The 19,036-nt window shown below is 36.5% G+C and overlaps 1 protein-coding gene across 1 annotated transcript; it reads right to left on the bottom strand.

Moving 5' to 3' along the window:
• Positions 1 to 38: 38 nt before the first annotated feature.
• On the bottom strand, positions 39 to 17,697 carry LOC130546675 (uncharacterized). Its single transcript, XM_057322037.1, has 22 exons — positions 17,295 to 17,697; positions 14,341 to 14,441; positions 11,108 to 11,695; positions 8,799 to 8,855; positions 8,190 to 8,237; positions 7,922 to 7,978; positions 6,824 to 7,369; positions 6,600 to 6,647; positions 6,444 to 6,508; positions 6,047 to 6,106; positions 5,923 to 5,960; positions 5,705 to 5,835; positions 2,986 to 3,103; positions 2,731 to 2,795; positions 2,095 to 2,139; positions 1,931 to 1,998; positions 1,744 to 1,787; positions 1,624 to 1,660; positions 1,494 to 1,528; positions 1,291 to 1,418; positions 1,087 to 1,201; positions 39 to 975 (listed from the first exon to the last, which is right to left on the bottom strand). Exons 2-22 carry the CDS (start codon positions 14,438 to 14,440, stop codon positions 39 to 41), a joined length of 3,330 nt encoding a protein of 1,109 aa, XP_057178020.1. The 5' UTR covers position 14,441; positions 17,295 to 17,697.
• Between the last annotated feature and the right edge of the window lie 1,339 nt (positions 17,698 to 19,036).

Raw genomic sequence — 19,036 nt, 5'->3', positions numbered from 1 at the left:
TGCAACAAAAGAACAACAATGCACGGGTATCAGTTAGCCTACCACAGTAACAAAGCTAGGAATATTCTTTTTTTGGGNGTTGTGACTGTTGTATTTAACAGTGTGTCTGTTGGATTAAGTGTTGTGTCTGTTGTATTGAGTGTTGTGACTGTTGTATTGAGTGTTGTGATAGTTGTAGTGGTTGGTGTGACTGTTGTATTTAGTGTTGTGATAGTTGTATTGAGGGTTGTGACTGTTGTATTTAACAGTGTGTCTGTTGGATTAAGTGTTGTGTCTGTTGTATTGAGTCTTGTGACTGTTGTATTGAGTGTTGTGATAGTTGTAGTGGTTGGTGTGACTGTTGCATTGAGTGTTATGACTGTTGTATTTAACGCCATTTCTTTAGAATTTGAAGTTGTGATAGTTGTAGTGAGTGTTGTTATAGTTGTATTGAGTGGTGTGACTGTTGTAGGTAATAGTGTTTCGTTTGCATTGAATGTTGTATTTGTTGTATTAAGTGTTGTGATAGTTGTATTGAGTGCTCTGCCGGTTGTATTAAACTGTGTTTCTTTTGTATTTAAAGTTGGTGCAGTTGTGTCAGGTGGTGTGACTGTAATCACCAGTGGGACTGATATATTGACTGGTGTTAGAGTTGCATTTTCCAGTGCACCTGGTGTATTTCTATGTGTGGCTATTGTCGTGGGCAGTGTGACTGACGGAATGAGTGGCAGGTCTGTTGTATTGAGCGACAATGTGTTTGTCTGAGTGTTTGTACTGTTAATGGATGTGAAGCTGATATTGGATACTGAGACTGTTGTGTTCAGTGTTGTAACAGAAGTATGCTGTGTGTCCTCAATGCTGGGTGTTGTAGTTATGGATGGAGATGTGATATTTATGGATGTTGCTTTGCTCCCTGTGGTTGTGCTGGGAGGTGGAGTAGGTTTAGAGATCTCACAGCTTTCATTCAAAAGAACAGCAAACGTCTGACCCTGTTTACTGTGGAACAAAGAACAAATATCCAATCGTTTAGATTTAGCTGATTAAATCTAATTAAACATAAATGTTGAGTATGCACAGTGTAAAATCTAGATTGAATACACCACCTACCATTTCAGCTGGTTTTTGACTTCATTAATCTGGCTGGCACTCATATTTACATAGGTCCAGGTAAATGTAGAGTTTAAAGATATGTTTACAGAATCAGTGGGCAATCGACATATAGCTATACAGGAGACAGACATACAACACAATTTGTTATTCCAAACACATGGATGAGGTGTAATTGTAGGAAACATAGTTCAAAACACTCACCTGTTTTATGAACAGGCCCATCAAAAATGATGCTGGTGCTGTCCTTCCAAAGAAAGGCCACGGCGGCGCTAGCAGTACACACATCTACATGTTGTGATAGCTGTACAGTTAACATGCAGGTGTAGAGCCTGAGGAACAATAGAGTAGTTAGTCGAATACATTAATGCGTACAGAAGCACACACACGGTCACAGTCCATCATACCTTGCTCCTTCACCAAAACATTCCAGGTGCATTCCCTGTTAAAAAACCAACGCAGTCTTTAGAACACACACTCACTTATAACTATTCACAAGGTTAGTTTATTGAAAACATCAGATTAATAGATGCTTACCTGATAAAACTGGGATGCAACAGGATTACATTGAGACCTACGGGAATGTGCCATAAAAAAATGGTTTACCATTTCTGGTAAAATGTCTTATTCTTTTACAGGGTGGTATTTCAGACATACCCTAATATGCTGGATTCGTTGCAGGGAGAGCTCCACTCTGAAACCTATAGGATTGAGCAAAAAGAAAAATCTGACAAATACGAAATAACTAAATTAACTTTTTTCTTTATTTTTATTTTTCTGAACGGCTCTATGAATTACAGTGCTATTAATTTGTATTCCTATTTTTGTCTCCTAATACACTCACCACGTTCTGAATAGATGTGAAATTCACGTCCGGGCTCGAAATATTCAAACGAAGGGCAAAATATCCCTCTAAATTAACACAGAGGAGGTGGACGGGTGAGGGTGGTTTCAAATATTTGCATGCATGCTGTGATAAATAAAAACAGTACTGTGTAACACACTTACCGTTGTTGTTAGATACGTGACACTCACATTGTTGCTGGTTTTCAACTAAAAGGAAAAATGTGTTTTTGTAAGAAAGATAAATGTGACAAGACATGCTGTACAATATGTATCTGGTGGGGAACATTTATAGACTGTATTAGGATTCACTTGTGATATTTAGAGTTTTAATCTGAAAACATTTACATTTAGTCATTTAGCAGACGCTTTTATCCAAAGCGACCTACAAAGTAGGGGAAAACAATAGAAGCAATATGTGCAACAAAAGAACAACAATGCACGGGTTTCAGTTAGCCTACCACAGTAACAAAGCTAGGAATATTCTTTTTTTGGGGGGGATAGGAAAGTAGAAAAGAAGTAGAAGACTGTACTAATGGGTCAGATGTTGACGGAAGAGATGTGTTTTTAGCCGATTATTAAAGACAACTACAGAATCCGCTGATCGTTTGGCAAGAGGGAGATCGTTCCAGAGTCGTGGAACACATCTGGAGAAATTGCGCGAGAGTGATTTTTTCCCTTTGTGGGACGGCACCACAAGACTGAATTAGCGAGCGAAGATATGGGGGTGCCGAACCAGTGGTGGTTTTGTAGGCCAAGAGCAGAGATTTGAATTGGATTTGAGATTTGAAACATTCTCACCATTGCAGGATTGGTTCTGCAGGATTGGTAAATCATTAAGGATGAATGCATTCTTTCCATAAGAGCTAATGAAAAAGAGTGAACATTATGTATATAAAATCAATGGCAAAAGTTGAGTATGAGGTTAATATAATTATAAATTAATGTAAATCAGTAAAACACGTCTGAACAAGTAAAGTCTTTACTCTTTGACTACAATACAGTCAAACAAGTCTATAAGAGTGTGTTGAGGTTGAGACGACTAGCAACCTTTACCATGTAACATTGACAAGTCCTTGGATTTGGCAGACTTTATCGTAAGACAAAGAAGATGTGCAGTGCACAAAATCTCCTTCAGGTGCTAAAATATTCTGCTCCATGCAGACGCCTTTTCCTGTAAATAAACCAAAATTATGCAATTTCTTGAGACAACAATTATTAAATTAACAAATCATAAATTCGTTTCTGCAGGGCATCTAAAAAAACCAAAGCTCATTCCAACAAGTTATTAATGAGAAACGCTAATAAATATCTATGTAACTTTGCATTGTGATCTACAGTATGTTTTGTCTACTCTGTATATTCTGCCCTGCTCTGTTCTTTGTTTTAACCTAACTTGGTTATTAGTCTTCTAATATCCCTATAGCACAAGCAAGTTCATCAGTGACATCATCCTGCAGGAAGTGACATCATTTTGGTGGTACAGCAACAGCACAAACAGGAAGCCACAGCATTGGCAATGGATTGGGCGAAATCTGCAATAATGTCCAGCTGCGGAACCGCAGCCACAGATTCTGAACAGCAGCCACAGACAGGAGGGGCGGAGCTTGCGTTCTTACACGTAGTCGCGCCACCTAGAGTCTTGGAGTGTGATTTGCTTTTGTTACACGCGAAAACGTCATATTCTTAAATAAGGCTACTTTTCAGGTCTTACATGTTATACATTAAGGTATAGTACAAAAAGCCATTTAAAACATTAATCTTGTGTAGAATTTTTGTATAATGAATGTGTTTCATTGTATTAGCTTATGTGTTCTTGTTGATGGTGTTAGAAATAATGTTTCAAACTTGTTGGCATTTTGTATGACTGTATTAGTTTTATGGTTTTCTGCTTTGTTCTACATGAAAACAGACATTTTAATAAAAATATTATAAAAACAGCAGCATTATTTTAAACGGAACAATCAAACATCGTAAAACAAATTATTAAATTACAATTGAATAATTTACTCTTAGGTCCATTATGTCATTTTGTCAACAACTCTATGTCGTGCCCGAACATAAAATGAATTGTAAAGGGCTCTCTGGAAGCTTCTAGTCCTTTCATCAGATTGTTGAGGGCCTCTTTCCTGTCCTCCTCATTCATCCTAAAAACAGTTGTTGCATTGCTGCAACTCAGGTAAAGAACCACCTCGCTGAATCGTTATATGTCTCTACAAGAGATAAATGCAAAACACAATTATATCAGCAGTGACAAATGTGATTAAAAAACTTTACGATAAGTAAAATCAACTCACAAACAATGCATATAACAAAGGAAAGTGGAATAAACTATTTATGGGTAGTTGATAGACTAATATGCAAATTTGTAAAATAACTATAACGATAAATCTCCCTTATGCTATTTTATACAATAAATAAAGCCATTTTTAAAACAATGGAATGTTAACATCTTGTTTTCTAAATTTTGCTTTGTCACACCATAGGACACATGTACGATTAATTAATCCGCCAACTACCCTTATATTTCTTAAAATAAAGGTAAAGCCCATTTACAACATGCATGTGCTCCGAAAAGTAATCGAAACGTCTACAGAAAAAAAATGTTCTGTACAATAAAACATGGCAACAACTTTAAGCTTCAGTAAGTTGATACAGTCATGCACAAATTCAATATTTAACAAATAACGTCGTACACGATCGTTATTTAATACAAAATTCAGAAAACATTGCACACAACTCACCATGGTCTCCGCCATGCTTGTCGTCAATAATTCCGCCCTCACTTCCGTGAATGCCCACAAGTTTATGCCCAACATGCCCAACATTATTTCTAACACCATCAACAAGAACACATAAGCTAATACAATGAAACACATTCATTATACAACAATTCTACACAAGATTGATGTTTTAAATGGCTTTTTGTACTATACCTTAATGTATTCTTATAACTTACACATGTAAGACCTGAAAAGTAGCCTTATTTAAGAATATGACGTTTTCGCGTGTAACAACAGCAAATCATACTCCAAGACTCTAGGTGGCGCGACTACGTGTAAGAACGCAAGCTCCGCCCCTCCTGTCTGTGGCTGCTGTTCAGAATCTGTGGCTGCGGTTCCGCAGCTCTGTGATAGTTCTATGTATTAGTTAGTTTGTTTGACTCTAAAACATTTAATTCTGTAAGATACAATTATTTTGTTTACTTTTATACTCCTACTTTAACTCTAGGTATTAGTTTTAATGAACAAATACAGTTTTGTAAAGTGCCTGGCCCCGGTTGCATAAAGCACCTTAAGTTTTTCCCTTAAGTATGACACTTAAGGGGTGATCTTCCTTTACCAAAGACAATAGGAGAATAACTTAAGTAAAACTTAAGGTATACTTAAGGACACACTTAAGGGAAAATTACACTTAAGGTGCTTTATGCAACCGGGCCCTGAGCTTAACCAGTGCTTATTTCTAAGGCCCGATTCACATTTCGCGCCAACCGCGCGGAAAACACGAGCAGCGCCTCTTTCTCTCTTCAAATGACCCGCGGTGCGCGCGCGGCCCTATTTACGTCTACATTTAAAATAACGAATATGCGCGCGGAAAAGACGCGAAATGTGAATGGGGTCTAAAAAATACTTCTTTATATTACAAAACAGGCATTTATGCCTATTTATTTCACTATATATATTTTTTATGAATTACATAACAGGATTGGCCCTTTTATTTAATTTAACATTACCCATGAGTCTGTAAACACCTCATGTCAGTAGTTGTTACTCACCCACTCTCTCCACATCTCCCAGAAGGCTTATTTTTAGTAAGGTGTTTGTAGCACTGCTTTCCACCAGCTTGCGGAGGTTGCAAGCATTCTCAGGCTGGCTAAATTTGAGCAGCACAGTGCAGTTAGTCCGCCTGTGAGAAAGATTGCAGTAGTTGATGGTAAATTACCATGCGATCATACTTGTTGTCTAGTAGTTTAGAGATTCAGTTTTGACTTACTTTATGTTCAAATTGTCTTGACATTGAACATCAGCATTCTGTGTTATAAAAAATAAAACGATTCCATGCTTGACTACAGCGAATATCAGTCGTGAACTATTGTTTAATCGCAAATAATACTTACCATAAATGCATCTGCGGTATCATTTGCAATGCTGGCAGTCATTTTAAAAAGATCTGAAAACTGAGTGCATGATACAGTTCTTTAACAATGTGATTGAACATAGCCTAGTGAGGTGGAAAGAATCGGACTTCTTGTTCCAAGTACTTGAGTTTAAATCTAAGCTAAACTATACTTTCTGTGAGAATTATATTATAAAGGTATTCTAAGAGATAAAATCTTTATTTAGACAATTTAGGAGGACACACACCTCCTGAAATACAGTATAACTAATCTGATAACAAAAGATGGATGACGTAACTTTTAATTTGCCAGATTCTTATGTAAAAAGTACATTCACAAGATCTAGCCTAAGGATGTTTAGCGGTAAAACAAAGAAAATATATATATTTTTTATTACCCAGTTTTTAATATCTTCAGTTACATTAGTCCCATTCGCTTCCACAGGCATCAAGTAGTATGCAGCTGTGAATTGAGAAAACAGATATATAACTTCCTCAGGAATCTCAACATTGAATCTTAAATTACGCTTTGTGTAAAAAGAAGTCTTTCTTACATTGATCAGCGCAGTACTGAGAAAAGTTACACGGCACCCCAAATGACTCTGAAATGAATGAAAAGACACATCAATGCGAAAAAACCCATTAGGATTAATTATGTAATGTATAAATTATATAACATGTGGCAGAATGAGAAAATGAAGGTAAGGGGTTTAATTTTATATCCTGTAATTATCACAGAAATAGAAGCCATTTGTCTTTCTCTAAAGAATGGCTGTACCTGTGATTAATGTAGTGGACCTCTTTGTCCGGAGAACCGCTGACTGATTCGCTACTTGAGCCTTGACAGTAGGTGTAGTGCTAAGGTGCGCCGCTGTCTGAATGGTCGATTCAGAGCTAGGATTCGCAGAAGAGGCGTTGCCATTGATGGGAGGGCTTGAAAGCGTCCGGGCAGATGTGTTATGGGTAGGCCGGATGGTTTGGTTGGAGGATGGCGAGTCTGTGATATTGAAATAACCATTGTGTGATGTAATGGTTGTGATATTTACAGTTGAACCAATCAGAACTTGAGGTGGGATTGTGATGGTTTTGTCTGAGGTGGTAGTTTTTGTGAGGGGAGCTTGTGTTGGTCTGGTGAGATTTACTGAGGGTGTAGTAGGTGTTGTGATGGGTTCTGAAGTGTTTGCGGTTGAGTTAGCCACTACATTGACTTTGGAAGAATTTAATGTGGTTCTGGCTTGTGAGGTTGTGTTTGTGATGTGACCCTGAGCTGGAAGGGTGACCATACTAATAGAGGTACTTCTAGGAGGAATTGAGGCGGTATTTTCTGTATTAAAGGAACAAATAGAAATTAGTTTTATTAGTGCGTCATCTAGCTGAAAGTCAATATAGTAACACCGAAAAATATAATAATAATTAATTGTTATATAGTGCCTTTTAAAGTGGCTGTACTGTACACACATTTGATATTAAAACAGTTATTTAAAAGCCATCTTAAAATATAATGTAATTCTACTGATTTTAAAATGTATAAGTAATGTAATACAGTATGTATAGGTACATATTTATGCGTAATTTATGTAATTCCTAAATATTTTGCTTCTCTAATGTCATCTAGGACACAATGTTGTAATTTCGATATGGGTGATATTAAATAAAATAAATATTTTATCGACTGTAGTGTTAAAAATACAAATATGATAAAACATTCTTCTTATTATATAACCTATTATGATAAAACATATTATTTATATATAATATTATTATAATATAAATACCAATACAACATACAATGAGTGTCCTACTGTACTTCAGGTAGTTGTAAGACCTTCCATTCAGTCTTTTGATATTTATTGGCATTTAAAAGCTATTTACTGACCTTGGAGAACTCTACGTGTGTTGGTTATTAATGATCCCAAAGTAGAGAAAAGTGGACCTTTGAAAGGGATCAAGCACAAATATTATATTTTTTATTGAATGTCAAAAATATAGTTTAACAAAAAAAAAGATATATTGACCTTTAAAGACACTTTTGGTCTATTCCATGCCATGTTTATTCACCTGCTTTTCTCTTTTGATTTATGTCTTTTATTTTTTATTAAAATAACATCACAGTCTCTGGTAATGTACAGATTATGTTCACTTACTTGGAGACTTCAGGAAATTATTTCGACTGGTAGCCGGGCCTGAGGATCCTGAAAGAGATTAAAAGGTTCAGCTTTAACCTTTAAACCTTACAATCCAAAAATAGCACTATTGAAAAGTGCAAACACACACATACCGACATGTCACTACACTGAAAGGACAGAAACCACGAACAAACAACTTGCTTTGTGACACTGCGCAAGGATATATTTAAACTTGTGCATTAGTTAAGAAATCGCTAAAGTTTGGTATAGAGTGACTCCTGTGTACAAGATGTTTTTTTTTATATTGATGTGTTAATACGTTATTCTTGAACACATTCCTAATTTTCTGCACGATTACGCAACACATCTGGTATTCAAAACATCTCTTTGCGTCATAGACCTCACTGAGTGGAAAGATGTCTTTTCAGTGCAGCATGCCGTGAGATCACGAACAAAACAACAGTGACGTTTGCAGAATGCAGAGTGGGAGGTGACACTTCATATTTGCAAATCACAATTTTACTTTACATACTGTCAATCTGCTTCAAAAAGTTTGTAAATAGTTACCCACCACCACACTATAACTATGAGTGAAGCGAATGCACACTTGCACTACAATACACTTACTGATGGATTTCGGTGTATTCTTTTGTGCAACGCGTTTCTTACGCAGATGCTTTAGGCCTAGAAGATGAAATATAGAAACAGAATTGGCATGCACAGAGAGGGTGTAACTACTACAGCCCTTTTTGTACCCTGCATCAAAATTTGATCTGATCTTGATGATCATTTAAGTTTTTGTTTTACTTAGATAAGGTCTCAATAGCAAAGCCCTCTTTGTTGGCTGCGTATAGAGAGGTAATCCTATTTCAACTGAATCCATCGTTTTCAAAAATCCAGATGTTTGAAATCTTTTGATGCAAGGAACAGACAAGGTTACTGACTTAATCTTAATCTATAGTTTGTTCATGCATTTCATAAAAGTTTTAAAAATGAAAAGAGTTTAAATTAGTAAATGAGGTTAAATTACTGAAAACATCATGCACACTGACTGTATCATTCATCAACATCATGCATGTATTAAACAACATTACACACACGGCCGGGGGAATTCATTAAGAATGACAAGTGAACCTGCAAACGCGTTGTTTATTTGCACACATTCTGGGATGTTTTAGCATTCTCTTTACTGTATCAAATAGTACTGTATATCAGATATTTCTGAAGTTCTAGGTTGTGGCTTCCATGATCGTGTACACTTTACAAGGGGTGTACGGCATGTCTCGGAAGGATGCTTGTCTGCACATTGTGTCTGAACATACTGTGTGTGAACCTGCCTGTGAAAATCCAACTAAATTATTTTTTTCTGATTTACTGTTTTCTATAAAATCATCCTACATAATGTAAAGAACATTCTCTGAAAAAATAACATTGATATCTTGACTATTAATATTGACTGAGTAAGACCATGCCAAAGATTGAAATCAGTGATATGATATGAACTGTAAATATATTAAATCTTTTAATATATATTTGAAAATATATAGAAGTATACACTGATAATATTAATAGCAATAGCAATATTACTATATATTGAAAAGATTGAAATCAGTGACCCTCACGCAAAGAAAATATGTTTTCCAATAAATGAACTGTCATTATATTAAATCTTTTAATACATTTTTGAAAATATATAGAATAATACACTGATAATATATAAATACTGAAAAATATAAGAACTCGATTTCAATACATGTAAAATGTGTTATTTAATATATTGCATTATATTTTCGAGTATATTCCTATATATTTTGTTTCAATAGGGATGACTGAAATTTGATTGATTTCGATTAAACTTTGATGCTCCTAATCTCAGATTTATATTATGAGACTTTAGCCTGGATTTTAAAGAGAGGGTCACATAATCTAACAACATTTTCTGTACCAACGCCAATTTAATTGTGTCCTGCTAATTAGTGACTTTAGCTGGTTAAACCGCATTGTGGGTGTTTATTTAAAGGAATAGTTCACCCAAAAATGAAAATTCTGTCATGAATGATTAACTCTCAAGTTGTTCCAAACCTGTATACATTTCTTTGTTTGGTTGAACACAGAGAAAGACATTTGGACAAATGATGGTTGTTCTTGGCCTCCGTTGACTACCATAGTAGGAAAAATGACAATGGCCCGGTTTCACAGACACAGCTTAGTTTAAACCAGGACTAAGACTTAGTTGAATTAATATGTCGCTTTTATAAACATGCCTTAGAAGAATACATTACTGGTGTGCATCTCGAGACAAAACAATGGCACTGATATATTTTAAGATATTTCTGGGCAAGTTATATTCAGTTAAGACAGGTCACACATTCATTTTAGTCTGGGAATAGCCTTAAGCCTTGTCTGTGAAACTGTTTGCTTTCCTACATTCTTCAAAATATCTTCTTTTGTGTCCAACAGAACAAAGAAATTTATAAAGCGATTTTTCCTACTATGGTAGTCAACGGTGTCCAAGAACTGTTTGGTTAAAAGCATTCTTCCAAATATCTTTCTCTGCGTTCATCAGAACAAAGACATTTATACAGATTTGGAACAACTCGAAGGTGAGTAAATGATGACAGAATTTATCTCTTTAATATGAGGCAAACATTTGTCCTGAAAACAGTGCACAAATGTGACGCAACCATTCCATAAGCTCATATTCACTAGCAAGACTTCAAACTGAATCAGCAAAATTCTTCTCAAAAGAACTTTAAAAGCGTTACTTAAAAAAAGAGCTTTGCTTATATTGAGTTCAGAGAAAGTGCTGCAGGCTTTTTATGGGTTATGCAGTTAATTGTGCGTATTATCGTTGCTATTTTTAACCCTCCTGTGTGATCCACTACCGGTTGGACAAGCTCGAAGCTCTGCAGTTCCTACATTCCTCCAGTACTCACCACATTGCAGAGAAGAATCTTGGACTCTGGCCTGGGCTCGTGTGACGGTCCAAAACTGCGAATCCCAGCCAACCACCGTGCCATCCTCGCAGGCCTGGTGCTCCCCCACATCGTCCCATATGCGGAACAGGTAGAGCTCCACCGTGCTTATGTTGACGCCAGGGGAGGCCTTGTTCAGCTGACAGCCGAGCAGAAGCCGCCCGGAGGGGGGGATTGCACGAGCGATGGCCGTGCGCTGATACACTTCTGGGTGGCCCCTAATCGTCAGACTGAAGCTTTTGTGAGGGGCGTCCCATCGCAGGCATAGGTGGTACCAGCGGAGAGGGATCAGATGGACGGGGAACTGATGCCTTACGCCCAAAAGCCAGGCGTACAGGGAGTTTCCATCACCCTGAAGGGCTAGTTCATAGCGGGCTGCGGGGGCCGACACATAGCTAAATGCAGTCCATGTGCCCAGGGATAGAACCCGTACGTCCACACATACTGTTGTTAGAAAGAGCACAGGAATATGCCCCTGTGACTGGAAAGTCCAGTAGTCGTCACATCCTTGAAGGACGGCTTTGGTATCAGACATAAAGAAGCCATTCACTTTGAAAAGAGAGAGACGAACATGTTATTTACACTTAAAAAGTCTAGTAGTCCTTAAAGCTGATAGCATATGTTTAAAAAGGACAAAACCAACGACCATATCGTTTTGATACCAAAGTATTAAAGTCAACATGAAGCTTTGGGTACTTTTTTCAAGTATCTGTACTTTATTAGTGTTTCCACTTTGGAAAAATTTGACTTCACTACATTATAAAGCATTTCTTTAGTCCAGTTCTGGGTTGCACCGGAAGAATATCTATAGTTTGTCTCAAATATACATTATACCAGAAAAGTTTAAAAGTTAAAGAACTTTTAACCAGTGTAAAGCTTGGTACGTGATTTTTGGTAAAACGAACAAAAACATTTGGAAAATGTTACTTTGTTTTCTGTAGTCAACATGTTAAAATAAAAGTAGTTCTCCCCTTTTTGCCTTTGTTTCAGGCTCAGAAAAATGTATATTAATATTGAGATACTATCTATTGGCCCATATATCAGTTATCGGCTTCCATTGTTAAAGAATAATCAGTTAATATAAAAACTATGAATGTATGAAATGTAGTGGAGTAAAAAGTACATATACTTAAAATGTAATTAAGAGTAAAAACTTAAGTACTGTCCAACTCTGGAAACAGAATTTAATTTACTTAAAAAATGCAACATACAGTAGCTCTAAAGAATATTTGACAATATTACAAATGTATGAATTTCATTGCATTTGACAACAGATGAATTATGATTTCATCTAAATGATTCAATCGTTACTTCAACTGAACTCATTTGGTTTGGTATTTTGTTCATGCAATGACACTTACAGTATGCATTTTCCGATCTCCAGTTACATGTTGGGGTCACTGTATTTCAGTAAGAGGATACACTCAACAAGACAAAAATGTAAGGAAAATGTACATGTAATCCATTCTACTGTGACCTTTTGTCTTTAAAAGATACTTAATTCATATTCTGGTCTGTTAAATCTTTAACAAATGTCCCTACCATTACTTAAATAAAGAAAATCTAACCCCTTTAAATTACTTCATTATCATTCATCTGTGAGGCCTGTCAGTTTCTTAACTCTTCGGTCTAGTGCTTTGACAAACACACGACAAACTAAAACAGGCTGGCCTGGATTTGGCTCGAAAGAACAACTTAAGCTCCTCTGTGACTGACAGTTCCACACTTACATAAATACGCAGACATTATGTGTGCTAGTCTAGTCTAACATTGTTTAAATACAATTTGACGAAGACCTGAAAATGTCACAGACCAAAATATGTGGAATATGAAGTATCACCGTGTCTACACCAGATGCGACGCGACAAGAGACAATAGAACCCATTATAATTTTACATTTTGTCCACACCGGATGCGCGATGGACACGTGATGCCGCACGACAATCCCATTAGAACAAGCCGTGCTTCGTGTTTGCGCCGCGTCCGGTGTAGACACGGTATATGTCTTGTTTCTATAAACAATATCATCATTTTTAAAAATATTTTTTAGTGGTTTTAGTTTATTTTGATGCTATATTAAAAACTGGTAGTGCTACTTTTTTAAACATTTTAGTACAGCTATCTTAAACGTTTCAGTATGCTACCTATCAATGACTAAGGTCCCTTCTGTAAACATTAACGTGTTGTTTATTTATTATATTTATTTATCTTGCATTTCTTTCTCTATGTCTATATCTCTCCCACACTGTCTTACAGTAGATGTCTGTATACCTTTAAGGTTTACGGTGTCATTTTTTCCTCTGCTCTCTTTGCTTCTGTGTCATGTTGGTGTTTCCTCTGGAGGAATAATGGATGAAATTCTCCAGATCCCTTTTAGCTTCACTGTGATCACCAATAAATTCACTAAATGACATCATGCTCGAACTGGCCTTTACCAACTCCTTCAAAGTACTGTAGATCTTCTCTAGATGTGTAAATTCTCCTGGTAATACCACTTTTATTATATATTTTCATCTAAAAGTGATCAATTTTAATAATGGTATTAGTCCTTCTCGGATATGATTCAGCACAGCTGACTCAGACTTTTCTGTTCATAATTTATAGCATCCACTGTGTTTCCTATAAATAATTTTTCAAGTTAGAATTTACAGACTTGTAACAGAAGCGCTAGCAAAATGCGGTTTTAGGACAATTTCTGGTTTAAATTCTCAGCCAAACTATAGTTTTCTTTCAGGCTATCTCCCTCTCCATCAATTCTTTGTTCGTCTTTAAATATATATGAGGACATGGGATGTACAGCATATACTATACAGTGTCAGTACAACACAATCAGTCTTTTCCCGCCTGATATTGCACACAAAACCAGAGTGCTTGACGGCAATGCAACTTCCTGGAGGTTTGTTTTAGTCTTCTGGAGGGAAAACGTGTGTACAGTAACAGGACAGAACCATGTTTAAAAGATGTGCGCTTTTGAGGAACAGGAAATATTGGCTTAATTAAGTAATGCGATATTCAAGGTTCATTAAGGAAGCTAGCATGGAAAATCTCGATCTATTTTTGTCTCCGTTGGTAATGCCATATTTTAAATCTTTTGGTATTCTTGCATATTTTTCGTGTATATTATGCTCCTGTTTTGAAAGTTGAATGCCATGTCCAGTGTAATATATTACAGCATAGTATTATTGTGTACCAACCTTGAGGTAAGAAGTGAAGCCAGAGACAGAGGAACCAGAAAAAGTGATGTGTGGACTTCCTATATTGCCCACTCGGATGCTTGCTGTTCTTGTGAAGCATCCTTGAAAAAAAGGAAAAAAAACAGAAAGACATTTTTCTATCTAATACAATAACAGGGTGTAACATTGAGGGCTGCTTAAGGTTAAAACTGCCCACCACTATAAAGCCTTAAAACTTTATGCATGCATGAGCTTAGAGTCTCCTTTAACAAAATAGACATTTTTCTGGTCCTTACTTAATATACTTAATATTGATGGAGCAATATGCAGATGAAAATTTGATACACATAGATACACATATACAGTGCATATATCATGACAGCACTGGCATTCCTATAGCCGCAACAATGATACATTCTAAAGTATTTTGCATTACTATTATGAACATGTTATGTAACTAATTTGCTTACAGGAACAATAAAATTAAGTTTATCAGAATAAACTGTAATGCTGTTCTGAGTTATGCAAAAGATAAACAAATAGTTTGCAAACCGAGTCGAGAAACAATGTACTTGCACATTATTTTCCTTTTTGCTGATGTGATTGCTTCCTTGTTTGCCTTATTTGTAAGTCACTTTGCATTAAAGCATGTGCAAATGATTATATTTGACAAATATACCGCACATGTGTCCTATGGTGTGACATAGCAAAAATTTAAAAACAAACAGATAAAAATATATTATTAATATTTATATTTATCATTTAAAATAGCATACGAGAGATTTATCCTAATAGTTTTTGTCTAGCCATGTCGCCAACACCTGTAAAATTGCGTTTTTTAGAATATATCTAAACTACGTCATATGCTGTCACTATCAGATGCAGAGAAGTTAATTCATGCATTCATGACATCAAGACTAGACTACTGTAATGCACTGTTAGGTGGTTGTTCTGCAGGCTTAATAAAACTCCAACTGGTCCAAAACTCGGCAGCTCGAGTTCTTACACGTACAAAAAAGTATGAACATATTAGCCCGGTTCTGTCAACCTTGCACTGGTTACCTATAAAGCATCGCGTTAACTTTAAAATCTTGCTTATTACCTATAAAGCCCTATATGGTTTAGCTCCTCAGTACTTGAGTGAACTCCTCTTGTATTACAGTCCTTCACGTGCATTACGCTCTCAGGCGTCCCGTCAGTTGGTAATACCTAGAATTTCAAAATCAAGTGCAGGTGGTAGATCCTTTTCCTATCTAGCGCCTAAACTTTGGAATAGTCTTCCCTGCACTGTCCGGGAGGCAGACACACTCTGTCAGTTTAAATCTAGACTAAAGACGCATCTTTTTAATCTTGCATACACTACACTTCCATAATATAAATCCTCTGAGGGTTTAGGCTGCATTAGTTAGATCAAAAACACAACTGATGTACTTGTTGCAGAACAGTACTCTACTCTCAGCCAGTCTTGTCTCATTGTTCCAAGGTTACCACAGCGAGCAGGATGCAGTTCATGGCCTGACCTGATGGTAGAGCTGAGAATGGGAAGCGGCGACCTGACAAGAGCTGAGATGATAGAGCTGGATAAAGAAGGACGCGGTGATTTGACACGTCTTCACTACAAAATTTCAAATGCTATTAGATTATTAATGATAATCTTAAATCTATAATTTACCTTATTAGTAAGTTTATTTTTTTTTATTTAGCCTTGTTGTGCAAGCACTGTCGAGCTTGTGCAGAGGCAGCAGCTTTTGCCAGTGGGAAACTGGAATCCCCTGGTTGGGCCTGGGTTCTCCTGAGGTTGGAGTTTTGGGTTCCTCGCCACTTTGCACTATTTGCCTGGCCGGGGGGGGCTGCTTTAGAATTTTCAAGTTTACTTAATTAATATTGCATATAGAAATGTATAGTCTGTTTAATACTTGACCTGTGTTTCTCTCTCCTTTATCTTAAATGTGTGCTTTCACTGTGCGTGCGTGTGTGTGTGTGTCTATGTCTATGTGTGTTAGTACGTGTGCATATTGTGTGTGTGGAGTGTTTTGTATGTGGGTATGTCTGTCTTCTGTGTTTTCACCTTTTTCTTGTTTTTACAGGTATAACTTTAATTGTTTTGCTTATAGTCAATATGTCTCATGTACAGCTGCTTTGTAACAATGAAAATGGTAAAAAGCGCTATATAAATAAAGTTGAGTTTTTATCTAAAAAAAATATTTTGCTGTCACACCATAGGACACATTAACGGTTTATTTGTCAACTTCCCAGATATCAAGAAATATCAACACATTTTCTCTGTCGTTCTCTCTGTGCATTGTGAATTAACAAATCTAGTGGTCCTACATTTATCCAGAATTCAGTAAAAATCTGTAAAAATTCTGTGTAAAAATCAAGGTTAGCCTTAACAAATAAAACAGGCAAACTCAAGTATTCAAATAGATGTCAAATAAATACAGCATGTTATTGTCCTTTCTGGTATGCAAGCACGTTGGACCAGATTTGCTTTTAATCTTCAGACATTTGTATTTATTTTCTTTAAAGGCAGTTGATAGAAAACTGGACTAGCCTTTTGATCTTTCAATATTCTTTAATTTTCTGTCATGGTGGGGGTTACAATGCAAATTCCATAGTCTGAGTCACACCAGCCATTTATATCTATCTATCTGTCTATATTTCCGCCAACCTGTCTGTCTATGAATTTATACATGTTTATTTATCCATATCGATGTCTGTCTGTCTGCTGTCTGGTTTTCTACATTTTTTCGTTCTTGTGAGTTTAACTCTCCTATGTATTCAATGTAACTCGTCTAACTTGTGCAATATAGCTGCCAGAATGTAGGCTAAGTGTCTCGGGCTCTATGTGTATTCCTACCCAGTTTACAATATTTCCATTGTTGATTAAACTTGATTATAAAACGCATACAAATGTAACTTGTCTAATCTAACTTGTGCAATATAAATTTCTGAATGTATTGTCTCGCGCTCACCTAATGCTGTCGCGCCGCGTGATGCGCGTGAGCACATCCAATCCGAGCCTCTCTTTGCGTTCCTAACTCCATTAAGCCACTTCGCATCAAATAAATCCCACTGAACAGTTGCTGGACGATCTGCGCTTCAGTATTCAAGAACTTCCACAAACACGTAACGAAAAACAACAAAGCAAACGCAGTGTCACGTATATAGAGCGTAAAAGACACAGCTCTGGGAAAAATGCTGTGACACTCCCATTATTGTGAATACATAAGTGCAGCAACAAGAGGATGACACGCCTTTCTGTACACTTGGCAACAATTAATCATCATTAAGACTCCTTTCTTTGTTATGAATCTACCTAACTTAACTAGCCTGTTCACCAACTGTGTAAATGTTTTTCTTGTATATATGTTGGATTCCCAAATGGTCCGCATCCAATTATATAAAGACCTCAGATAAATGTTTGTTTGATGGTATTCTTGTGTTTAAATAGCCACTCTTGTTGTCTATTACCATGGTTATTCAATTAATTAAAAGTGATTTGGCGGCACCTGTTCTTTCTTTCAGGCTCAACAGGGACCAGGATATGGAGTCAGACATTTCCTGGACCCTCGGCGTCATGTCAGTGGAGGGAAATCATGCCCATCTGTGCGTCCCTTGTGTCGGCCTCTCAGGGTTCCTAGTGTTTTTTAGGGTGAGACACCTTCGCGGTTCTCAGGATTTCTTGTTGAGACGTCACACGGACAACTCATATATTCCATGATTCCAAGCTAGTGTCTGTTTATCAGCCAATTGCTCTGTTTTTTTTTTGTTTTTTTGAAGGAGGATCTTTACGTACAGTTTTTAACTGTGTGAAGAAATAATTTGGCCAAAATATTGATTATTTACTTATTGTTATGTTTGTATGACTTAATTATGTGAAAAACAAATGGTGATTTTTTTTAAATGATCACGAAAGTGAACAAGAACTTGAGTTGTCAGTTTTCAAAACCACCATGATAGTATCATGTACAAGTATCATATAGGTTCATATACTTCTGAGATCATAAGATAGCTTTGTTTGGGCAACAGACTGAAATTTAAGTTGCTATTCACTTATTTAAAAAAGGAGTTAGCATTTTTAGGTAAACTCTTTAAATAATGTATATGACTATATTTATGGTTGTATCCCGCATAATTCTGTAAAATTAAAAACAATGAAGTAAAATCTTAGACAAGTATAAAATACAGGGCTGTGTGGGTGAAAATGGAGATAAATGATGTGCAGAGGAGTGCAGACCGGTTTAACATCTCTTTCCCCGGCTTAACCCCCCATTAGGTCACACACAGAGACGAACAAAAGAACCAGTAAAAATGACCCTTACACACAGAGTGGATCATCTTTTCTTTTATGCAGGGCGTGGATGCCTAAGGCCCCCTTTATTTCTTTTGGCATACTTGTGTTTCAGCTTCTTCATCTTTAGTTTGTTGCTGGCCTGTTATGTTTTATATTTTTATTTTATCTCTGTGAATTTTTTTGCACAAATGCATTTCCCTAATTTAATACAGTTTTTCATCATGAATAATTTTGTCAATATTACACAGTGTTTGAGTAGGACATTAAACTAAAACATCAGGCTTATTAGCATTTGATATCCCCTTTTTCCATTACTGTATTCCTTTCCATGGTGCTGGCAGGGACTCCACATTACTCTGTGCAAAACCCGATGAACCACGAGCTTGAGAATTTTCCACAGAGCCTGTGTGCATTGCAGAC

Source organism: Triplophysa rosa, linkage group LG23 (assembly GCF_024868665.1).
Source record: "Triplophysa rosa linkage group LG23, Trosa_1v2, whole genome shotgun sequence".
NCBI classification, from domain to species: Eukaryota; Metazoa; Chordata; class Actinopteri; order Cypriniformes; family Nemacheilidae; genus Triplophysa; species Triplophysa rosa.
This window is presented reverse-complemented; position numbering and strand designations above follow the sequence as displayed.